At 38.0% G+C, this 24,145-nt stretch overlaps 1 protein-coding gene, 1 long non-coding RNA gene and 1 pseudogene across 2 annotated transcripts; 1 reads left to right on the top strand and 2 right to left on the bottom strand.

The window, feature by feature from the left end:
* The first annotated feature begins 454 nt into the window (after positions 1-454).
* Positions 455-16,567, top strand: LOC149042537 (uncharacterized). Its single transcript, XM_089213090.1, has 7 exons — positions 455-562; positions 3,799-4,067; positions 4,552-4,666; positions 5,075-5,197; positions 13,658-13,694; positions 14,168-14,294; positions 14,919-16,567. The coding sequence occupies exons 1-7, from the start codon at positions 490-492 to the stop codon at positions 15,438-15,440; spliced, it is 1,266 nt and encodes a 421-aa protein (XP_089069216.1). The 5' UTR covers positions 455-489; the 3' UTR covers positions 15,441-16,567.
* Positions 5,530-12,248, bottom strand: LOC149042538 (uncharacterized). The gene is made up of 2 exons (XR_016188656.1): positions 11,909-12,248; positions 5,530-6,350 (listed from the first exon to the last, which is right to left on the bottom strand). It is a non-coding gene; the product is annotated as an uncharacterized LOC149042538 (long non-coding RNA).
* On the bottom strand, positions 7,980-9,765 carry LOC149042539 (uncharacterized; annotated as a pseudogene).
* Positions 16,568-24,145: the final 7,578 nt, after the last annotated feature.

Here is a 24,145-nt window from a genome sequence, read left to right as displayed (position 1 = left end):
AAAATTGTAGGAGGGTTCGTGACCTTAAACAATTCTTTCAGGTCCAATTTATCCTAATTCAGCACAAACGGTTAAAAATCTGTGTGCTTATCATTTAACAAATTTAATTTATCATTCCTAAAATTGGACGACCGTATGGATATGAAAGATTTCGTGGAGGTGAATTTGCTGACGTGTAACACTGCTGCATAATTATAACTGCTATGTAAGAATTTTTCATGATAGCATGTCAGGCCACAAAATGATGTGACAAAACTTAATTATGGTAATTAACAGGTAAATTATTGCTGAACCGAGCAGCATTCTAAAGAAAGATTTTTACTGGTAGAAACTAAAGCACAACAGCTGACATGCGAAATAATTTGACTGCTATTGGTTTAACCGGCGACAGCCTAATTTCCATTGTTTCAAACTTCCCCTGTCATGATAGGTAATATTAAGTAAAGAATTCGTTTCTTGACCAGAACTTTTCTAATCCTTTTTTGTACCATGTATTCTGTTTCTGTCTCCCTTCTCTTATTGGAGCTCTGCTTTATGATACAAAGGGCTGTCAGATCACAAGGTTAGTTTCAGTAAGACTTACATCCAATTTATGTTTACCTTTTGGTTCGAGTATTGGTTTTTTTTGGGAAACGTTTTATTTAATAATAAGAAGTCGTCACTAAGTCAGAAAATCAGCTTTATTCACCTATATTAACAGGAGAATTGTCGTTAAAATATTCAGTTATCAACGCACAGATAGTATTTTGAAGAAATATGACATTTTCGTGTACGAATGTGCATTAATTAGGTAAGAATTCAACAAAGCGAAACACGATGACAAAACTTCTGCCGATGAATTTGAACCTCCTTCGTTGTCTTCCTCCACTAGCTGTTCAGAGATTGCCGTCTTTCCGAAGATACCTTCATACCTGCATGTAAACACATCAAGTAAATCTCCCTAGTTGTAGCTTCTCTAGGTTGTAAAGATCACCTTGGCCCCTTCTTTCTTTTAAAATATGCCGTACCCAAAAGCTTTTCGAGGGGTGTTAGTTTTCAAGGGATCTTAGGTCTTAGGTCTTAGCTCTTAGGTCCTAGGTCTTAGCTTTCGTGACACCCTTCACCGCATGGGTATTTTGGCGAAGTCTTCGTTCTTTTAGGACCACGATTGGACGATATATCCCCACATATCATCGAATTTCTCTGAAAGTTAAAGCTGCTTTTCTCTTTGACGGTGTATTGCACTCTGAGTGCCAGAAAGCGTCTGGCGCGAGATTTAAACCTGCCATTCAGTCAAAGAGTTGAGTGGGAGGCAAGCCCCAGCACCCCGAGTGATGTTGAAACCGTCTGTGGGACACTAGGGTCTTGTTTCTTGAATATGATGATATTATCCTGAATTATAAATACAACTGTGAACAGAAAGGCTAAAAGTTTTAGAGAGCTTCCCAAAATTCGTTCGGCTGCCATTGCATCATATGCATATTCCTTTGCCGACGCAAGCTGTCCACAAATTGCCACTTTTAACTGTTTTGTTTTCCTCGGAGATTCCGATTCTCAGCTAAGCCGTTCAAATTGTACTTTTAAAAGATTCTCTTAAGAAAGTCTACAGTTTATATCAGTTAGGCGAAAGAGGAAAGCCGAACTGTCAAATTCAAGCTCGTTCTATTTCGCTTATTTAGTGAGGTGTTAATTTAGAATTATTATTAGCTGTATCAAAAACACAACCGTTAGACGAAAGAAAAAAGCGGAACTGTCAAATTCAAGCTCGCCTGTTTAACAGAGGAATGAAATATCTCCCAATCATTATAGTGTTAGTTACTTAACACCTTCTTTAACTGGAATTCTATCTTTTAAGCTGGGTAAACACCAGGATAGACTTTCACACAAGTGTTAGTTCGACTGTTATCCAGTAGAAAGAGTTTTGTTGAAGATAGTTTGGTCTAGAGAAAGAAAAATCTTACCATCTCTCATATTTCTATCTACAGTTAGGTTTGTTTATTACACGCGACGTGATCACATGACATGATGACCAACAGAATTTCTCAAACTATAAGCTTTCCATATTCTTCTGTTTTGAATATAAACTTAGGGTTTCTTCTCGGCTAAGAGACTCATGCCGTTCACTGAACACCCTTTAGGATACTCTACGCAACAATCTCGATAGTCTGCAATTGCTTGTAATCCATTACAATGTTTGCAACCATCTCCCGCAGCCACTATAATATTTGCCTTCCATGAAACGGGTAAACATCTCGAGAGATGAAATTATTAGTAAGATGTAAAATTCTCCAATTCATTGTATAACTTTAGATTCTAATTCGTTGCATTAGCTGGGTTTGGTTTCACTTTTTATACCAGCAAAAGGGGGAAACTAATTAGCATAATCACGTCCCGCTATACATCAAGCCGGATGTTTTTTATTAGGTTTTGATGGTCCACGGAAATGTTTAGTATGTCACTGGAGAATGTCGTGGTCCATAACGGCATTAAATAATTAATGATGGAAACAAATTTCCAGAAAGTAGGGCCAATTCATTGCGTTCCGTGCGCAATTTATCAGAAGAAACTGCAAGAATTCTTTCAGAGTGTATGCGTCTTGTTTCGTAAATGACACCGAAACATATTTTTGCTTGATTCTGTGTCCCTGTAAGCTACGCGGAATGTCTGTAAAGACCAGAGTGTCAATTTTTAATTTTTGATCTTCTCCACCGCACTGTGTGTGGCTCATGGCCTGTTTCAACGATAATTATCGAGGAGTCGCCATCCAGTCACCTTTGTTTACTTTGTAAGTCAAGGAAGCGTTACCACACGGATCATGTTCATGCGATGTTTCAGGACAACTTGGGATCCATTTTCTATCCAGTTATTATAAAAACCTAAAAATCTTCAACGTAGAAGATAAAAAAACAAAGTTTAAATGGTCAAAGTGATACCTCGAGCGCAATTGAGCAAACACGCGGATTTGCGTTGTTTTAAAGATGTTGATGAATGAAAGTTAGAGAGATACCCGCGGTTCTAAGGCAATCGGTGCACTAATACGCTTATTTGGCCCGATTTACGCCTGTATTTATCAGAATTATTTCTAAAAAACTGGGTGGTCCAACCAAAAATAAACTTTAGCTTGTGGCGACACAACTATTTTTGAAATACGCCTTAAACCCTTTTCATGGGCAAAAAAAAAAAAAAACCTTTACTATCGACGGGAAGTCGAGAGGACCGCTCTTAGCGAGAGCGGTACTCAAGTGTATGGTTGTGAGTTATGTAACATTCAGTTAGAGAAAAAAAAATCCTCTCTACTACATTAGTTATTCAGTTTCTTTTTTCGTCTCTCACTTTGCGTGTTATCTGTCCTTCGCGCTGCCTCACGCTTGCCTCCGATCGACTGAAAAACACAAGCAAGTACTTCTTTTCTGAAGATTATCATAGTTGAGACTAGAGCCGTCTCGCGGTCTTATAGTTTACTGAGTGTCATTGCCATAAAAGTGTAATTTGTAGTTTAACTTTCCAAATTTTGAAAGAAAAATGATATTAATTGTGCAGCGTAAAAGAGAGAGCGCTTTTTAGGGAAGCGTTTGCAGGAAAGACCGAAAAGATATTATAACATTTATGTATACGCCCCTAAGATCAAATTCGCATTTAAGGTGTGGTATTTACTGACTTCTTTAATATGCATTGCCCTCGCAGTTTTTGGGAAGAGTTGTGATTGAATAAGTAACGGAACAAATTATTTGCTAAATTATAAAAAGAGTACCTCATTAAAAAATTGTAACAGATGTATTTAGCTATTCGCTGAAAATGCTCCATTGACCCGATCATCAGAAAACAACACTGCGGACCACCGAGTAACATACGTTAGACGAGGTCTGTTTTCTATAGATGAGTTCCGTTATTTGAATGTGCCTCGAGTTGGAATATTCTCGGTGCACGACGACTTGGAGTGTACCATGAGATGCCTTCAACATCCTTCTTGTATTTCTGTGAACTTGGCCCTCGAAATAAGACTGTGGTGCGAGTTATTGTCATCTGATAAGTACAGCAACCCCAAGGAATTCAGACAAAACGAAAGCTCATATCACTATCACATCGTGGTAAGGACTCTCTTCTGTGTTTTTTCATATTTCAAAGCAGCCTGTCCGGGGAAACACTCTATAATATATTAATTGCAGCCTTAATTAAGGAAGCGTCATCCAAGATGAATGATCAGTAACTCCTTTTGGGATTAAAATAATTACCCGCGCCTTCTTCCGGAGTGAACGTTCGTCTTCCTTCAAGACTGAATGAGATGTGCTTTTCCGATTATCATTTCACTCGCTCTCTCGTTAATTCGCTTACCTCTCTATTCACTCATTTCATTTGTTCATCCCTTCATATTCTTAGGTGTGCCAACCACGACCTAACTCCACAGAAAACAATCTTTGAATCGAATGGCTATTGTATAAGTTTCTCTTAAGTGAATATTGCAAAAGCAGCTCATTAGTGACTTTTCAACACCCTTGCATAGTACGCTGTTTGGGCTAAGTCGTGTCATACTGAGCGTGAAAGTTCTTTTTTATCTCTCTCTTTCTTCGGAAGAATATGTGTGCTGACAATCCTTGCGCGAACAACGCCACTTGTCGAATCAGTTTTACAGACAAACTTTATCAGTGTCTATGTCCTGCCGGATACAAAGGTCCGAGGTGCCAAACAGGTAAACAAAAAAATCCTTTATATCGTTCAAGTGAGATCTTCAATTCAATTATTAAGAAGCATTCAAGTCGAACACTAACTACATGAACATGTATCATTTACATCGTCATTTCTAAGCAGCAAAAAGAAAAAAACCAAAGAGAGAATGAAAGAGAGAGACACACAGAGGAAAGTAAACTTACATGCTTTTTTCTTAAATCTGAAACTGGCGTCTAAGATTTGAAAAGTAATTCTAATTGTGGGTAAGTGGAGTGGATTAAAATATAACTACAATGAACCTACATACGAATACATTTGATTTACTACTAATGAGATTGAAAAGAAAAGAAAATGATTACCTGCAATTCCACCTGACCCACTAATTCATCTGTTTGTTTCCTTCGCTTCCTGTTTCTTTTGTTGTCTTCAGACATCGATGAGTGTGCCAAAGGGCTTCACAATTGCAGTCCCCATGCCTTTTGCAACAATACCAAAGGGTCTTACTACTGCGCATGCAAGCCCGGATTCACTGGGAATGGCCGAGGATGCAAAGGTACATGCAAACGTTGACTTTTGTACACATTAAGTTAAGAGGGGTTCCTATGAAGGAACTTTCTGATGAAAATGTCAACGCACTGCAGTAACCATAACGCGTAACGCAAAGCACATAGCAAACAGAGCATGAATTCACAAATATATGAAATCAGACAACTCTTATGATAAGAGAGAAGAGTATTTCGTGGGTTGATACCATGAAATTTGAGCAGGGAAAAGAGCAGAATGATTAAGAGTAAATGCCAGTAAAAATCAAGGAAAATTAAAAAAACGTGGCCACGGTCAAAAAATCGATTTCGCTCATACTTTGTCAGTTTGAAGGCCTAGGTAAGTAACTGAAGGATATGAGGTTAGTTTTTTGAAATATTCCATATAACGGAAGAAAACCACGAAAAACGGTCACCCTACCGGAAGCTCGGATTTCACCTGGCGGAAACTCGAAATTTTACACTTTTCAGCTTCTCGCTAAACAGACGTTTACATAGCTGTGAATCTTTCTTAAGTATAATTGAATACATTGATTCTTCCTTAGTCAAACCATGGGAATTATTTTTATCTCTGCTTATTTGTGAGCGAACTGAGACCCGATTAAGAAGACACACTTTTCTCATTTACGCGAAGGTGTAAAATAATCCAAACTCAGCGACGAAAAAAGCTGACCGGTAGTTCTTCAAATCCTCTGATATTATAACCAAAGACAGTTCAGTCATTGATTTTTAGGTCTACGGTTTTAAATCTTTAGGATCTAGTAGCACTTTTGCATGAACGCCGATCAAAATTCGATAAAATTCCAATTGAGCGCCTTTGAAATCTACAACTCTACATAACAAAGCACTATTGAATAGATTAACTCCTCGGCCAAAGTTTGTACATAAAACATAAGGGTTTTGCTTTTTTAGCGGTTTGAAGCGTTTTAAAAATATATATTAATGTTAAATATTATCTACACAGGTAAAACAAACTATGAAACACCAAAATTACCACGAGCTGAAATTAAATCTCACAGGCTCGCTCCCTAATCTGCGTCACGCACGAGCGACTTAGCTACAATTAGTACAGTAACAAACAGATATTTACATCCGTTGATTTTAAATAAGTCGTATTTTTAAAATATCTTACTCAAAGATGTGCCAGGTTTCCCAGTTAACTTGCTGAAAAAAAAAGAAAACCTTAATAGTAATTCTAGCTCAATTAGAATTGATTTTATTTAGTATGAGAAGTTTTGTGCCGTCGAAAACCAATCGGAAGTAACTGTTTCCACGAAAAGCAAATATTGCATCGTTCTCTAAATAAACAAATCTACTTAACCTTATAACCAGAGTATGTTGTTGGCGAAGTTAATAGACATACATAAGAACGACGTCTTGCTCGTTCTTGAATACTGTCGGTGGGATTTGCGGCGCAGACGAACGCACTTGCTAAGTAACTTCGTCACACTGTTCACGCTGTGTAACAAGGATATAAAACATCGCACGAAGTCCTAAAAAACTCTCCGGACTTGAACCAGAATTGATTTTAGCAAGATTGCGTGTTTTTAAAAGCCAACGAGTTTATTGGAGATGACTACCCGTACCGTCTCATCGTGTCACTTAGGCATAACCTGACACGATGTCGATAGTTTCGACTCCTGATGGCCGAGAGCACTCGGATTTCTTTTTTTCCGAGTACGCCTGTGTCACTTACTGAATAATACATCATTCTCATTTATTCACCAGGCTTAAAAATATTTTATCACATTTATTCCATTGCGCGTATGCCACATATGACATTCCAATCCTAGCAGTATGCAGGATGTTTGTCCCATGAAGCACTCGGATTTTTTTTCCGATTATGCCTGTGTCACTTACTGAGTAATACATCATGTTCAAAAGTATTAATTTTTGCATCGTACAGAAAGTTGTTTCGGGTCACTCAGCAAGAGCTGTGAAAAGTAGCTGCACTGGAATAGGAATATATTTTTTCCAATCCATGAAGATATTTGACCTTTCAAAATAGCTCGTCCCTATGGGCTCAGGTAAATAACAACTAAAAAATGTACTACCAAGCAGGAACTGTCTCCAATGAGTTTTGTATCCTCTTCATTCTGTTGTCCAATGCGACTATTAAAAACACTATGAGTTTTACGACTTGCATGTTTTATTGATTGCGCTTGTCAAACAACACTATAGTCTGTCATTGCTAGAGAAAATAAAGTTTAATTTTGACAATATTCGATGAAAAATACTAAGAATTTTCCAAAGAGGGCACCGAAGAATAAATAATGTGCACTGTCATTTTTACGACATTTAAAAAGGAGGGAAGGGGGTGGGGGAAAGGATTTAACAACCATACTACTCTCTCTACCCAACCACCCACAAAGTGCACAGTTTGCACAGTATACTAGTGGAAACGTCACATCAACATTTATATGTTTACGTTTAATAGCACAATAACGGTCGTTGCATCACTCCAATATGGCCATTTCCCCACAAAACCATATTTAAGTAGATCTTTGATCAATCTTGTACGTCAAGCTTTGTTACTTTGAATTTTTCTTGGCTTCTTGCGGAGACAATTTCAAACTTTTTAGCCCTAAAACTTTGAATGGATATACAACTATAATTAGCTTACATTACGTGACTGGTTGGCTGGTTTAATTCGGTGGCAGCCTTGAGGTGGTCGCCATACCATTAGTGTATCTACCTCTTCACTGAACACACTTTTAAAAAAAGATAACGATCAAATGAAACGATTTTTTCGAAAGAAAATAAATGATGTTATCTTGTATACAATTATGCGCAAGGCATAATTAGTCAACAGAAGACAGTTTATTAATCTGCTTATGAGGTACAGCTGCACTCGCCTACAAGCTTTGAAAGACGACTAATAAACGGATTCTTTCGTCTTTGTGTTATATCAGAGACGTCCACACCAAGTTCATCGCAAATACTGCGCAGCATGTCCACACTCAGTGACATCAGCTTTTTCTTGCCCATGCGCATGAGTTCACAGATGTTGTAACCTGACGACGATACAATGGGGTGCTGAAGGGAAACCTCTCTCATCACTTGCGCACAGATTTCAGATTGGATTACTTGTTCTTGTGATGCTCTGTCATCTTTTCTAGTGGTCTCTTCGTCCGACTCTTCCCGGTTCACTGTACTGGGAGGAAGCCTTTTCTTTGCTGCCAGTCGTGAGAAGAATCCAGTGATTTGCTGTCCTGTTAGCACTTCTTCTGGTAGAAATCGACGAGCTCCTAACTCGTCCCTTGAAGATCTCATCATTTTTGAGACTTCATTCGGATCTGCTTTCCTTCCACTCTGCTCGCCAATTTCAAATTGTTGTTTCAAAAATTCATTCTGTTTTTGCGTAAAACGTGACTTCTTTGTGATTGTCTTAAGTGCCCATCCCATTGTAAGGGGCGAAAAGCATTGGCTGTTTTGTTCTTCACATTATAACTGCACAGTGGAAATCCTGGTACCTTCATCCATTAGCTTTGAAGCATATCCTCGTTTTGCTTTGTCATACAGCGTTTCCTGTTCAGGTAGTCACTTGTGTTTCCCCGTGTCTAGATGTGCTTGTAATGATACAAAGCGGCTGTATGCTTTAATGCACTCTTCCTCGGGGCATGGGAAAAGTGGCGAGGCTTGCTCGTTTTCACCATCATCATCTTCTTGTTCTCGGCTATTGGCATCACTGGCTGCGTTTGGATCACTTGCAGATTTTTTATGTACATGTCTGTGTCTCACCTTCTTGAAAGATGGCTTAGTACTCAATTTCTGCGATGGGGGATCAACCACTTCAAGAGTTTCCGGGACCTGCAAAACTCCTTCAAACTGAGACCACGGTAGCAACTTTCCAGGACCCACATTAAATGCCCTCCACGCTCGTATTCCGTTCTCCTCATACTTGAAGTTGTTGAGTAAGCTTACACCATCCCATTTGACGTGCCGAGTGCTTGACGGGTTGAATGTAACGTAACTAGCCTTAGCGCAAGATCCTGGACCAGACTCTATGGCTGTTTTGAGCTGAATTGCTGTTGTCACATCATTGCCCTCGTTTACATATCTTCCAATGTCTCCTTTAATAGTCGCTGCTTGGCGGTCGCATATTCCTTTTCCACCTTGAGGATCGGAAAAGTCGTTCCGTTCCACGCCCACGCCAGCAATGTCGCCTGCAAATTTTGCTGACGATAGTGTATCCGCTGTGGTAACAGCCGGCATTATCTTGTTTATAAAACGCCCTTTCTAATTCCGGCATTTCCTTCTTCAGCGAAACAAGACAATCCTGCATTATCGATACCATTACAGCACTGTCTTGTAAACAGTTCTGAAAGACATGTACGAATGTTTGAGACTCAAACTGCTCGCCTTCTTCCGACTTCCTAATAGCAACTGTTATGTGCCATGGTAAACCGCGCTTAGCAAATCAGTCTGATTGCGGCTCTCGAAATTTTCGGGGCATAAATTTCATTGCCCAATCCTGCACTAGTAACACGTCGCATTTGCTCTTCATTTTAGCTAGAACAGAACATGTGGCCTGATCTTGGTGAACGGAGCGCAACTGGTGGGCTTTCCAGCTCATGATATTATTTGGTCAACTTTCATTCTCCTGTTTTCTTGGCGAGGAATCGGTTCTGCTCTACCATGAAGCAGGGTGTGGTGTCGCGCTATGTCAAAGCGGTAACTTGTCAGGGTTGGGATAAATTCTTGCACCTCTTTGAAAGACAACTTGTCAGCCAGGATTGAGAGTATTTGCCGACGGGTACTCCAGTGTTGAGCGTTCAAATAACTCTCGGCAAACGCTTGAAGAAGCTCCACTTCCTTACAACTTTTCCCGCCAGTTGTTCTTCGATTCACTTAGCGCTCACATAATTCCCTCCATAAGCAATTCGAATCTTCAGGAGCAAGGACTTCCATTACTGCTGAAGCACACTGTTCAGCTTTTCTCAAATAACGGCGTTTAGTACGGCTTTGAGCTACATTCCATGGTACTGATAGTACGTGGCGGACTGGGCTGGTGTCATGAAGCTGTAGAAGGCGATTGAGCTGTTTCAGGGATTCACCTTGCACATAGTTTATGTCATCTTCGCTTTCTTGCGAATCTTCGTCTGGCACGTAAAGGCTCTCTCGTTTAGATCTACCTTCTTTGCATTCAGTATCAGTGATCGGTACAGGAAGGGAAATATCAGTGTCAACTTCATGATCGACGTGTAGTGCGAAAAAGTTAAAATATTTTCTATATACAATGAACAAAAGATTCGCCCACGATTCGTGGGCCAGTTCGACATTTCTAGTAAAGTTTGTGTTAAAACACCTATGACTTCCTTATATCATTCACGAACCCTGCTTCCGACTCTGGATTACCTAGTTTTCCAGTTAAACTTTAAATTAACAAAATTCTAATTAAGAGCTGTCTAATTTCGGCTGCCATGGACACATATCATAGGACAAGTAAACGACGTCATAATGATTTTGGATTGTGAGTTTGTATGACTTTGTGAAGTGAAAGGATGAATGCTTATTGGTGGCCTGAAGAAACGTTTAGAGATAGGCTGACATGACAGAAAGACTATAAGGTCTCTGATAAGCGATATAACTGGGAAAGTGTTTTGCCGCCGGTATTTCATATTATGTAATAAAGCATGTGCGTATACTCACCAGGTTTAGCTTGTTCAACATGACAGGACGGAAAATGCGTGCACTGTAAGTACCTCCCGTTGTCCTAATACAAAGCCTTAGAAAAGTTTTTTAAGGCTTTGTATGGGACAACGGGAGGTACTTACAGTGCACTCGTTTTCCGTCCTGTCATGGTTTCGGCGATCTCTGAAACTTCAGCGGTCATCTGCCATTTCTCAGGTGCCCTTTCCTTATACACACTAAGCATCTTTCTGCATTTTACGCAAATTTCTTTAGAAAAAACAGTCAAACTCCCGTCAAAACTCCGAAATTACCGAAAGGCGCGTATTTTTTAAACACAAAAGTCTGAAGTTTTGTCGACCCACAGAATAAAATAACAATCGAAAGTTGACTGCGCGATAAGAGGTGAGAAGAAGGGGGGGAGTAGCATTGTGATTAGACTATCCCTTTTTTTTGTTTATTGTTTATATCTTTCTCAAGTAGCTTTTTGCGAAACGAAATTGAAATGTTTTAAACAAAGTAAATTAACCCCTACTAATCGAATTCCAGGTGCGTACTGTAAGTTACAGACCGTGAAACGAGGTTAGTAAGATATTCATTATGTCTCTGAGGTCAATCGGGCGCGCGGGAATGGAAACTAGTTAAAGTTTAGTGGGCCGCGCAAAATTGACCAATCACACCCCGCGTACGAACTGAGAGATACTGATAAAAAATAGGAACTCATTGTATACATGTGGGTAGTGCTGTGCACGCGCTGCGGACCTGTTTGTTTAGGGACACCGGCACTCACTCACTCACTCACATACCTGGCGACAAAGTGGGTAGGGCACTATACAGTGCACACACTAATATAAGCGCAATCCATAAAAAAATGAGAGGCATGAAATAAAGGTTGTTATAAAAAAATTGGATTGGACAACTGAATGAAGAGATAAGTAACGAAATGTCCTTCATCAACCTTACTTATTTCTCTCCGTCGTTTAAACAAATGATTCTTTCATATAATCTCAAGTCATCAGAATGAATAGACTAAAAATAATTCATTGGAGACAGTTTCTGTTTGGTAGAACATCAAGTAGTTGGTTGCTTACCTGAGCCCACAGGGACGAGCTGTTTTGAAAGCTCAAATATCTTCATGGATTGGAATAAATTTATTCCTTTTTCCAGTGCGGGTGCCTTCCTCAGCTCCTTGCAGTGACCAGAAACAACTTCCGGGATGGTGCAAAGATTACCCGTCCTTCGCCAACCTAAACCTAACTTGGCACGATGAACTGGACAGATAGTCATATCCGATAAATTCGCCGGCTTTTGAAAACATCCACATCTCGCCAAAATTAATTCTACCTCCGTTTCAATTCCGGAAAATTTCAACGACTTTTTGTGATTTTTGATATCCCTGTTACACCGCGTGAGAGGTGTGACGGAAGTTGAAGAACTTGTGCGTTCGTCTGCGCCGCAAATCCCACCAACAATATTCAACAACGAGCAAGACCTCGCTGTTCTATGAAGTTCCCCGACAATAAACTCTGGTTTTAGATGCAATGTTTCACAGATAAAGATAATTCGATTTATTTATTTATAGAACGATGCAATTTTCGTGAGAACAGGTACTTCTGATTGGCTATCGACGGCATAAAGCTTCTCATTCTTAATAAAATCAATTCTTATCGTTTCAGCAAGTTAACTGGGGAACCTGGTACATCGTTGAGTAAGATATTTTAAAATAAGACTTATTGTAAATTAACCGATGTAAATATCTGTTTGTTACTGTACGCTCGTGCGTGACGCAGATTAGGGAGCGAGCCTGTGAGATTTAATTTCAGCTCGTGGTAATTTTGGTGTTTCATAGTTTGTTTTACCTGTGTAGATAATGTTTAACATTAATATATATTTTTAAAAGGTTCAAACCGCTAAGAAAGTAAAATCCTCATGTTTCATGTATAAACTTTGGCCGAGGAGTTAATTTATTCAATAGTGCATTGTTATGTAGAGTTGTAGATTTCAAAAGCGCTCAATTGGAATTTTATCGAATTTTGATCGGCGTTCATGCAAAAGTGCTACTAGATCCTAAAGATTTAAAACCGTAGACCTAAAAATCAATGACTGAACTGTCTTTGGTTATAATATCAGAGGATTTGAAGAACTACCGGTCAGCTTTTTTCGTCGCTGAGTTTGGATTATTTTACACCTTCGCGTAAATGAGAAAAGTGTGTCTTCTTAATCGGGTCTCAGTTCGCTCACAAATAAGCAGAGATAAAAATAATTCCCATGGTTTGACTAAGGAAGAATCAATGTATTCAATTATACTTAAGAAAGATTCACAGCTATGTAAACGTCTGTGTAGCGAGAAGCTGAAAAGTGTAAAATTTCGAGTTTCCGCCAGGTGAAATCCGAGCTTCCGGTAGGGTGACCGTTTTTCGTGGTTTTCTGCCGTTATATGGAATATTTCAAAAAACTAACCTCATATCCTTCAGTTACTTACCTAGGCCTTCAAACTGACAAAGTATGAGCGAAATCGATTTTTTGACCGTGGCCACGATTTCTGTGATTTTTACTGACAATCACTCTTAATCACTCTTCAAACACAAGTTACTTTAGTTACTCGGAGAGCCATCAGTTAATTAGTAACTTTAAAGACTGTATGGAAATAATTATTATCAATGATAATGATAACCTCTCTTCTTTTGTGGGATTTGAAGTAACATGCATGCATGCTACTCGAGAAAGTCCTCTAGAAAAGAAAATGTCTCAGTTCAGCCAGGAAGAAAAAAAAAGACTAATACACGATAGACAATATAATTTTATAATTCTAGTCAAAAGTATTTTTAAACTACTTCCAGAAGCTACTTCGTGTAAAGAAATTTATGACAAGGATATGTAAGTAGAATTGATATTCGATTATTTATTATCTATTATTATCAAGTCCATCACGTCACCAAATATAACCCAATTTTCAAGCCACATTCTAGAAAGTCCGTCTTAATTAAATTCACTTTGGTGGAGTGTATTACTGTCCTCACAGAAGTGAAAAATATCCTTTGCCCCCAGAAACCTGTTTAACTCCAGGATAAATAACCGAGCCTTGCTGCTACAAAGGCTGTTGTTGATATTCTGCAGTTTTTGACGTCGTCTTTTGCTGAAGGATCAACTTTTCATTTGCTTATTTGTTGAATCATTATTGTTATTATCACTCAGTATCTTTCCCATTATCATTTTCATTGTCACCGTTGTAGCTATGATAACTATTTTTATAAGGTCAAGTTTTATTTCACCATCATTGTTTTTATTATTAGTTGTATTCCTTTTTTTTTTCCTTTTTTTTTTTTTTTTTTTTCATTTTGATTCAAAAGATCCAAAGTGAGTGGTGTGGTTACCCTTCTTGTTGACTCCCAACCATTGTCCGTTTTTTGTCACATGAGAAATTTTGGGTGTGGAGATGGAGGATGGACGCCAGTTATGAAGATTGACGGCAGAAAGGTGCATACGTTTATTAAATAATTCATCTCGTGTATAAACCCGCTCTCTTTCAAAACTTTGCAAGTTAAAAAACGTGCCTGTTCCACATGTGTGCCTTTTTTTTTTAATCGAGAAGGTAATGCACGAAGAACAGACGTTGCTCAACGTAAATTTCAAAACTTGTGTGTAGTGACTGAAAAGGAATGTCTTAATTATATTAACATATTTTTCTCTGGTATCATGTAACAGCTAGATAAAAAAATATACACCATCGGGATCATAATTCGGTTAAAAGCAGATACACTACAGGACGTCGACAGCAGAAAACCCATCAATTCGGAGAAAAAAATTTAAAAAATTAATTGCTTCGCTATTTCACACCACCTTCCGTTACCATGCAGGTTATTGGAGCAATTACGATGAAAAAAATTAACGCATTATTAAATATCCATTTAACAAAGTGTGGTTATTTTATAGTTATAATTAGTGATCCTGACTAGAATCTTATCTTATGGTTTTGATCAGATCGACTAAACAACAGCTTTCTTTTGAAGCAACAGATAACTTAAAGGTCAAATTGCTTGTTATTGTAATTACTGATATTATTTACAAAACGAGAACAAATGAACTCTTATCCTTTTACAGGAAACCTTCCGTTTTGAAAAATCTTACTGGACTGATAAAAACGAGTACAACCCTTCAGGAGGAGAGACTGGGTTTGACGAACAAGAATCAAAACTACCCACCTACTGGAACACATCCTTCTCCAAGATCTGTCTTGGAATGAAGATCAACCAACAGCTCAGATTTATTGTTGTCAACAGGCTGGCTGACTCTCTGCACTCAATGATTGCTGATGGCCAATACCGAAACACGTCGCTGGGTCGTGACGAGTGGAAAAAGTTGATTGGCAGCGACGCCTCTTTACAGCACAATTGTAACAAGGAAGGATTCAATTCCTTTAGTGGTCGAACTGATCGTTCTAAGGTCAGAATTGGTATTGTTAGCAATGACCAGAACGACTGCCACTCGTGCAACTCTTTGATTGGATTTGGTACGGGAAGTCACCCTAATGACGCAAAATCTTGTGGAAACGAGGCACCGATAGGAACTTCAGATAATGGACGCAAGAGTATCAAAGCCCTGGGGTACATATTGGTGCAATAAAACTACACTTTGTTGTTTTAAGTCCGTGAACCACGCTTGTTTCACCTTGGAGACATCTTATTCCGACAAAACAGTCCAGGCAAACGGTCGTGAAAAAAGCCCTAAATATACAGTAACCACACATTTAAACTGTTAGAGAGATATGTAATTCATGTAATTAAATTTAATTTAGTACCTGTTTTTCAGCGTAATTTGCTAAACGGATAGAACATGGTAGTTAATTCACAGTTTCAGTAAATTTTATTGTTGCTGCAATCTGTCGAATCTTTAAAGTATGGTCTAGTTTTTTTCGCTGCGATTGGTCCTATAACTGAAAGCCCCAAGATGTTGGAGAAAAATATGCCACGGAAAGTACAATTTCTAGTCGAACCTTAAGGTTATAAGATCCATCGAAACGTTTGCGGCCAAAAAACAATTCTAGTAGCATGAACATGTCAAAAATCCTAATGAAAAGCGTTTGTCACGGAGGCGCACAGGTGAAATAAGAAAATAATTATTACTCTACAAACATATTTATTCAAGCCAAACACAAAAACCAGATGACGCTCTTAGTCAGAGATATTGTAATAATAGGATAATAATAACTTTAGTAACCCTACAAAATGGATCAGCTAGTACCGTAATAAAAGCTGGTATTAATCCATGTGTAGCTATAATAAAATACTCTATAACTTCTATTTCTATGAATATAATATCGACTACTGGAGAAAAATCAACTATAAAACTAAGTTAGCGAACAATGATGCGATTTAACATCTAAATCTCTAAAATAACCATATACCTCAGTCCTAAATCTCTTCAAAGAGGTTATCTCTAATGCATTTGGGAAAACTATTCCAATCTGCTGCTGCAGAATACTGAAAAGTTGTTTGGCCAGTTTTCGTTTCGACCTTGGAAAGATGCAATAAAGTCTCATCACATAAATTTCTATCATGCATACGAGATCTAAGTATAAGATAATCCACCAGTTGATCAGGGCAACTAACATTATATATAATCTTAAAAGACAATACGACACGCAAAAAGCGCCTACGATTTCCTAAAGTAAGAAGACCTAACTTACATCGCATTTCTTGTGAGCAAGTTTTGCTTATAAATTAACAATAAAATATCCTGAGATAAAAAGCTAGAAATTCTGTTTAGCATTCTTAGCTTTGGGTATACTCTCTGGCAGATATATTTCATGTGATAATCCCAAGATAGATTTCTATCTACATATACACCTAAATATTTATAGGAGTCTACTTCATTCAATCTTTGATCTTGTAGATAAATGTCAATAATAGTGTCAATTGCAGCTCTAAGGGCAGGTCGTGATCCTAATAACATGAAATTGGATTTTCCGGAATGGGATTGTGAATTTGATTGGGAATTTTAAATGTGTCTACAGGAAACTCGGGAATCTATTACTTGATAAATTTTCCCATTTTGTCTTTTAAGGCGAATTTTTCTTAATAACGCATGAGTAAAAATGACCTGGAGAGGAAATCATGTGCAGGGTGGGCCGCATGTTTGAGTTATTTGAGTTATTTTCGTTTTAAATCAAATGCGTGGCAAGATAAGGGTGTGATATTTTTTCACTCACAAGTCTCACAATGAAGAAGGTGCGAGGTTTTTGGATTGAACACTCTAGTCAAATGGGAGAAATTGACGAGCGTATGCGACTATTTCCACTCGCCATTGATTTTTTTAACTCCTTTCGTTGAATTGAAATACGGGAAAAGAATGATACCCATGAAACTATATGAATTAACGACGCGCGAGGCTTCAGACGTTATTACTGGGTTTAAATCACACGCTAGAAGAAGGAAAACATGAACTTTTTGTGCACATCAGGAACAAAATCTCATTCACGCTGCGTGAAATTCAAATACACGCATATTAAAGAATCGAGCAAATGACGATAGTCTTCTACATGATTCAACGGCGTGGTAGGCTTCGGACGTTAATACCAGGTTACACATGCCCTCATTACCTTTGCATCGCACAGTGAGCCTCTAATTGAATATATCTTTCGCCAGTTTTAAGTAATATAAAGGAAAAAACGGTGACATCTCTTTACTTCAGATACGAAAGCTACAGTCGCCACACCATCTACCCCACGGTGACTATTTGCATCCTAAAAAACTACCAGAATCACCCCCACGGGGAGGATTTGTCTTATCATCAGTTTTGCCGATGGTTTAAATTTGCCGCTCGTATAATAATTGGAAATTTTAAAAAATCCCGTGTGTATTTTAAAGCTGTTTCCGCCATTGTTCCATAGTAGCCATATACGGTCATTGTTAATCGTTAAACAAAGCCTGCTCAACTCTAAGCTGATCCGCTTTTCTTGACACGGGCAGTCCTAAAGCAAACGCTGGGTTCTAGATGATCTTAAACATTCTGTAGCTTTTACTCTGTGTTGGTAACGCAAATTATTTTGGCAGCAACAAAGGAAAACCGTGGGTCGCAAAATAAATAAATAAATAAATAAAATTAAATAATGATAAAGAAAAAACATAGCGCTTGTACCTCCTCGTGTAGTCCGCTGTTATCGACAAAATAACACTGAATTGTTCAAATTAGTGATAAAAGCATGAAACTTTGCCACAACACTTATGACCCCAAGACTAACATTTTCTGATTTAGGGCCAATCCAAATTAATTTCTGGTGACGATAACCACACATGTCAAAAATTCGCTAATAAGAAACCGAGGCTAAGAATAATAAAAAAAAATCCCCTTAATAAACGACATTGCTTAAGGAAATTTGCGACAAAAGCCTTCAAACATAACCAACGAGTCATTTTCTATCCATTCGTATTCACCTTTTTCCATTACGGTACTATCATTTTTGACATTTTCATGATGTTTGGGTTCCCTGTGGTTAAACGTTAAGTATACGTGATCTACATTATTTTCTGAGTCACTGTTGGTAATTATGCCATTACGTTACTATCCTCTTTGATATTTATCATGATGTTTGGGTACCTGTGGTCAAATGTGAAATAAACCTGTCTACATTATTTTCTGAATCACTATTGCTAAAACTTGTTTATCTTAGAAACATAAGACTTACAAGGTGGTTGTTGATCGATTCATTTTGAATACATTTTTTTCAGTCTGTAAAAGGCAAAGATGATGTGTAGTCATGAGAAAACAAAAACTACGTTTACCATATTAAGAACGGCATGTGAAGGAGGCCTACCCAATTATTGTTGTTTTACAGTTGTTGGTGCTTTTTTTTTTTTTTTGGTACGATAATTTTGTTTTTATTTATTTGTGTATTTTTTTGTTTTTTTTTTTGTTTTGAAACTGAACGTGGGCAGAGATATATATATGGACGAAACCACATTGAAAAATTTTGTTCTTGATCACCAAAGTGTTTTTGCATCAATTGGATCAATTTACTCATCTCTGTTTGTTGATTTCATTCATCCTTTGTTGGACAGACTGTCGTATGGCTACAGAAACCTGTTTGATGTTCTCAACAACAAATATTAATGCTGTCCAAATCAAATATGAATATCAAGTAATGCTACTGACCTTTTAAATCTTTTATATATTTTCGTCAAATGTTTGTCGGCAAGGTGTCGCAAGGTCACACTTTTGCAGCCCTGATGCCTATTGTAACAATACCAAAGGGTCTTACAACTGCACATGTAAACCTGGATTCACTGGGAGTGAAAGAGAATGCGAGGGCGAGTGTTACTTTTGAGACTATTGAGCAAAGGAGGCAGACTTTCTAATTTCAAACTGTCTGATAAAACAAAAACTACGTTTATCATATTAAGAACAGTATGTAAAGGAGGCCTACCCATTTAGTGTAGTTTTTCCAATTGTTGCTGCTTCTATGTTTTTTTTAAACGATAGTTTGTTTATAGTTATTTGTGCATTTTTTTGTTCAGACATCAACGAATGTGTTCGTGGGCTACGCAAATGCAGCTCTGATGCATTTTGCAGCAATACCAAAGGGTCTTACATCTCTACATGTAAACCTAGATTCACTGGAAATGGACGAGAATGTAAAGGTAAACGTTGAGCCTTTTTTTTCCACTGGTGAGTGCCTCTGAAACACATCCACCAATGATTCTTAATCGTATGAATGTTATTTTCAAGTGAAATAAAAAATTACGAGGTGGCATCTGTTGCAACTTATACTGTTAATATTGTCAACCAGAGTTGGAACTAAATGCCCAATCATGAGTCTTTGATATTGGTAAGCCTTAAAAAAGGTATAAAATTAAAAAAATGGATGAAAACATCTATTGTTTTATTAAGATAGCAACAATCGATCCTCTCCCGACGCTATTGTATTTGAAGACAACATACATACTGCCAATTAAAATGAATGAAAACTGAGAACTCTTTCCAGCTAAAAAGCAGAGCTTGGAAAATGATAAAATTCTTCTGTCAATCCATCAGATTGCAGTCAATATAGTTTCCCAATGAGGGATTAAGATGTAGCTAAAAAAAGTTTATAATTTCTTCTAATCAAAGATATTTTAAAACTTCTTGCAGGAGCTTCCTCGTGTAAAGATATTCATGACATGCAAGTAGAATTGGTTTTCGACATTATTTTCATAGTACATCAAATATCGCGCTTGCCCGCATATAGTTGAAGCCCATCACGGCACCGAATATACCCCAATTTTCAAACCACATTCCATATGCGAAGAGAGTCCTCCTTTAAACCTTGATTCATTTCAGTGGAATGCATTACTGCCCTTACAGAAGAAATGGAAAATATCATATGCCCTCGCACACCTGTTTGATTCAAGAACAAACAACCGAGCATTGTTATTATGAAGGCTAGTGTTTTATATTCCGCAGATATTAACGTCTGAAGGATCAACTTTTCATTTGCTCATTTGTTGAATCATTATTATTATTATCACTCACTCCCATTGTCATTTTCATTGCCACCGTTGTAGCTATTATCGTTATTCTCATAAGCTCAGGTTTTATTTCACCATCATTGTTTTCATTATTAGTAGTGTTTTTTTTGCCTTTTTGATTCAAAAGATCCAATGAAAATGGTGTAATTACCCTTCTTGTTGACTCCCAACCCTTATCCGTTTTCTTTCACATGGGAAATTTTGGGTGTGGAGACGGAAGATGGACGCCAGTCATGAAGATTGCCGGTAATGAGGTGCATACTTTAATTATGTAATTATCTCTTGTATAAACCTTCTCTCTTTCAAAACGTTGCAAGTTAAAATCATGCATGTAACTTGGGTATGCCTTTTGTTTTTCATCGAGAAGGTAATACATGAAGAACAGACTTAGTTCAAGACCTATTGTGTGTAGTGACTGTTGAAAAAGGATGAAAAAGAATTTATAAATACATTCTAACATATCTGTCTCTAAAATCATGTAACAGGTAGGTAAGAAATACACACCATTAAGATCATAATTCGGTTAAAATCTGTTCGGAACATAGAACATATATATCTTATGTGAGTTTCATGCCCCCTTTCTGGCGTGGGAGTGCCCAACGATGCCACCAACACATGTGTTTTTCTTGCATTGCAAATATGCGACGCTATTTTAAGTGCCGCTGGTAACAAGAACAGTTTAGGAACATGTTTGGATGACATACCCCAGATTGCAACGGAGATGATCATTAGTTATCTCTTGGAATTAAATAAAATTCGTGACTTGTCATCCTTGTATACCGTCTTGGATGCCAACAAACTCATGAGAGATCACAACCATCTAAAGAATGAGTTCGAGTTTACAGAAGAACTGCCATACGCTGATGGAGTTTTAGCTGAGGTGAGCAGAGATCGAATTCAACAGAAAATGCAGGAGCTTGCAAATGGCCAAACTTTCTCGTCGATTTACAATTGTGAGCCCTTTTCATTTCTTATTGGATCTCTGTCACGATAATTTTTCATACTGGATACTCATCCGGTTCCGGAACCTTGTGGAGGAGATGGAAATGGCTCCTCAAAGTTTATGAATCCACTTCCCTTGAATGCTGCCGCGCTTTGTGTCAGTGGTTGTAGAACCTTTTGGCAGTTATTGGACTTAAAGCATCTGAGGCCCACTCTTTAGCAGTGATAGTCAGGTAAATGTTATCACACTGTTCATAACACTGTTCGAAGTGTCTCGTTAGTCGTAATCAGACTTCTTTAGAATTAGTAGTCTCGAGATATCCAGACTTCAGGAAAGCCAATATTTGGGAAGTGGTAAAGGAGTTTTATTGCTTTCTACTACTGAGTATATTCCCTAGAATTGAGGAAATGTTCTCAGATAACATCAACACTTTTCGGAAATGTCTCATTCTTTGGTGATGAGAAAAGGGGCAATTTTTTTGTTGATTTACCATTTCCTTACCTTAACGTACTTGATAACTATTGTCAAATATATTTTTCTGTGTTTTTATATAGCAAACTATCTCGGATTTTTGAAAAATTTTGAAGGTTACCTTATTATTTAGGGCTTTTGTTTCGCTCCAATCCCTGTTTGAAACAAAATAATTTTTTCAGTGGCACCCTTTCAAATTGTTACACGAGAAAAATGTCTGCCTCCGTCGCTCTTAAATTCAATCCCTGTCTAAAACTGAAGGCTACTGACGAAGACGAGCGAAAGTTTCTTTTTGAAAAATTTTGTAAAAATAATTGAACTTTAGCTTTGTCGTAAAAAGGGCGCTTTCTGTTGATGTTTTCCCAATAAGGTGTGTACATCTGTGTTTCAAAATACCCAAGAAGCTTCGCCAACTTGTTGGTAATAAGATGGAAATAAAACATGTAATATAATTTGTGAGACCAGCTGTAGATCTCGAGTACTCCAACTGCTTCTTGTGAGGAGAAACGGCAAAAAATATTTGAACAGGTCAACTATTACTTAGGGCGCTATGTATGTAGATATGTATCTTAATTGCTAAAATAAATGGATTTTGTTTTGCGCGACAACATTGAAACTTTTTTTGACTCCAAAAAGGATGACCTCATCATCGAAGTGACAGATGATGGGACAAGCACTTGCAGCGATCAAGTAAGTGAATTTCCTGTGTGTAAAGTTGTGTCATTATTATTAACCTGTAAAATCTTTGTCACCGACAATTTATGTGATTGATGATTCAGCGAGGTGTTACTTGTTTTTATCGCAGATATTACAATCTCGTCAAGTTCTCAGCAAGGGCAAAAAGCGCAGGCTTCCTGACGAGGTGCGTGCATCTTTTCATGATAAAAATTCGACTACAGTTCATGAGACGTTATAGCAGACGTTATAAACTAATCAGAAGAATTTAAGTTTTTCAACAAATTTAATACTTGCCTCTCGATCCACTGAATAAGTAAGTACTAAGTACAAAAGGACAAGGTTTCATAACCGACTGGGAGAAAGCACTTCATGATGCCTTGTTAGAGTCAGTGCGAAAACTACAGGCTTACGTTGCCTCAACCACTTCCGACGCAATTGTAAAGACAAATTGAACACTTAAGAATTCTGGAAAAGGGAGGATCAAAAACTCTTTCTCAATGCTGTTTTTGGGAATGACGAAAAGGCAGTCCTTGAGTCCGACAGTGAGAATGATCTGGAGGGGCGCCTGAAATCAGTTTAGCCGCTTTTGGATGGAGAGGAGAAGCGCCTCACGTCCACTTCGTCATCACTTCATCTGTGCTACTGCGAAGAAAATATTAATGCAATTTCGAGGAAAACAACTCTAACAAGCGGGGGCTTTAATTTTCGCATGAACCTACTCGCTCTTCTTGTTAACCAGCATCTCTATGTTCGAAGTTAAACAAGAAATTGAACGCTTTTAAAGGCCGTTTAGGTATTTGCATATTGAGGGGCGATTTTTTTTTCCAGCTTCCGCGGACTGTATAGTACAATCAATAAACATGGTATTCTAAATATTATAGCTTATTTAAAGAGATTACGAGAATAAGAAAGGATTGAACAAATTGAAACAAGGACGAGAATGGTGATGAAAAATAACATTCAGCAGACAGTGCAAACAAAGTTTGGTACAAAACAGGTGCCCCATGAAAGTGCATAGAAATGCGACTTATAAATTTTTCGGTGAAATATTTATATTATATGACTTATATAAGATTACAGAAACTAATTGAAATTGACTTTACATTCAAACGGTATGGGTGAGTGTGTGAAGATAAAATATGGGTTTCATAGTGAGTCATGAAGGTCGACAGTGTTCCCAGTGCTACGCGGCACAACATTCATATGTACCCTTACTTTCTCTTCGCCGCGATTCACCATCCTAAATCGTCCCCGACTTTCTCTGTGCGACCTCGTAGCTCAGTCGGCAAATCGTCCCCGACTTTCTCTGTGCGACCTCGTAGCTCAGTCGGCAGAGTAACGGTAGATCTAATCCGGAGGTCGTGGGTTCGATTCCCACCGAGGTCAAAAGATTTTTTCTTTGCCTCGTGTGGTTCCCTGTTTCCCTTTATTAGGGCTAACGCCCAATGGGTTATTCATGGGTTTAAATAGCACTTTAATTTACACTTCAGAGTTAATTCTCTGTTTCACCATTTGTGTTCCCAGTGCTACGCGGCACAACATTCATATCTACTGATTTATTGCCTCTAATATGAAGCCTTTATTTCTAAACGGGAGCAGTAAATCATGGAGAAGGAACATGATTCACAGGAAGTTCTCACCAGAGAACCAAAATAAACATTGTTATGTTGATTTAACAAAGCATCATAATCCCAGCTGTTGTACAAGTCTTTCAGCGAAAAAAAGGGAAGACA

This window comes from Pocillopora damicornis, chromosome 7, assembly GCF_964200805.1.
Source record: "Pocillopora damicornis chromosome 7, jaPocDami1.2, whole genome shotgun sequence".
Lineage (NCBI taxonomy): Eukaryota > Metazoa > Cnidaria > Anthozoa > Scleractinia > Pocilloporidae > Pocillopora > Pocillopora damicornis.
The sequence above is the reverse complement of the archived record's forward strand: the minus strand, read 5'-3'. Positions and strand labels throughout refer to the sequence as shown.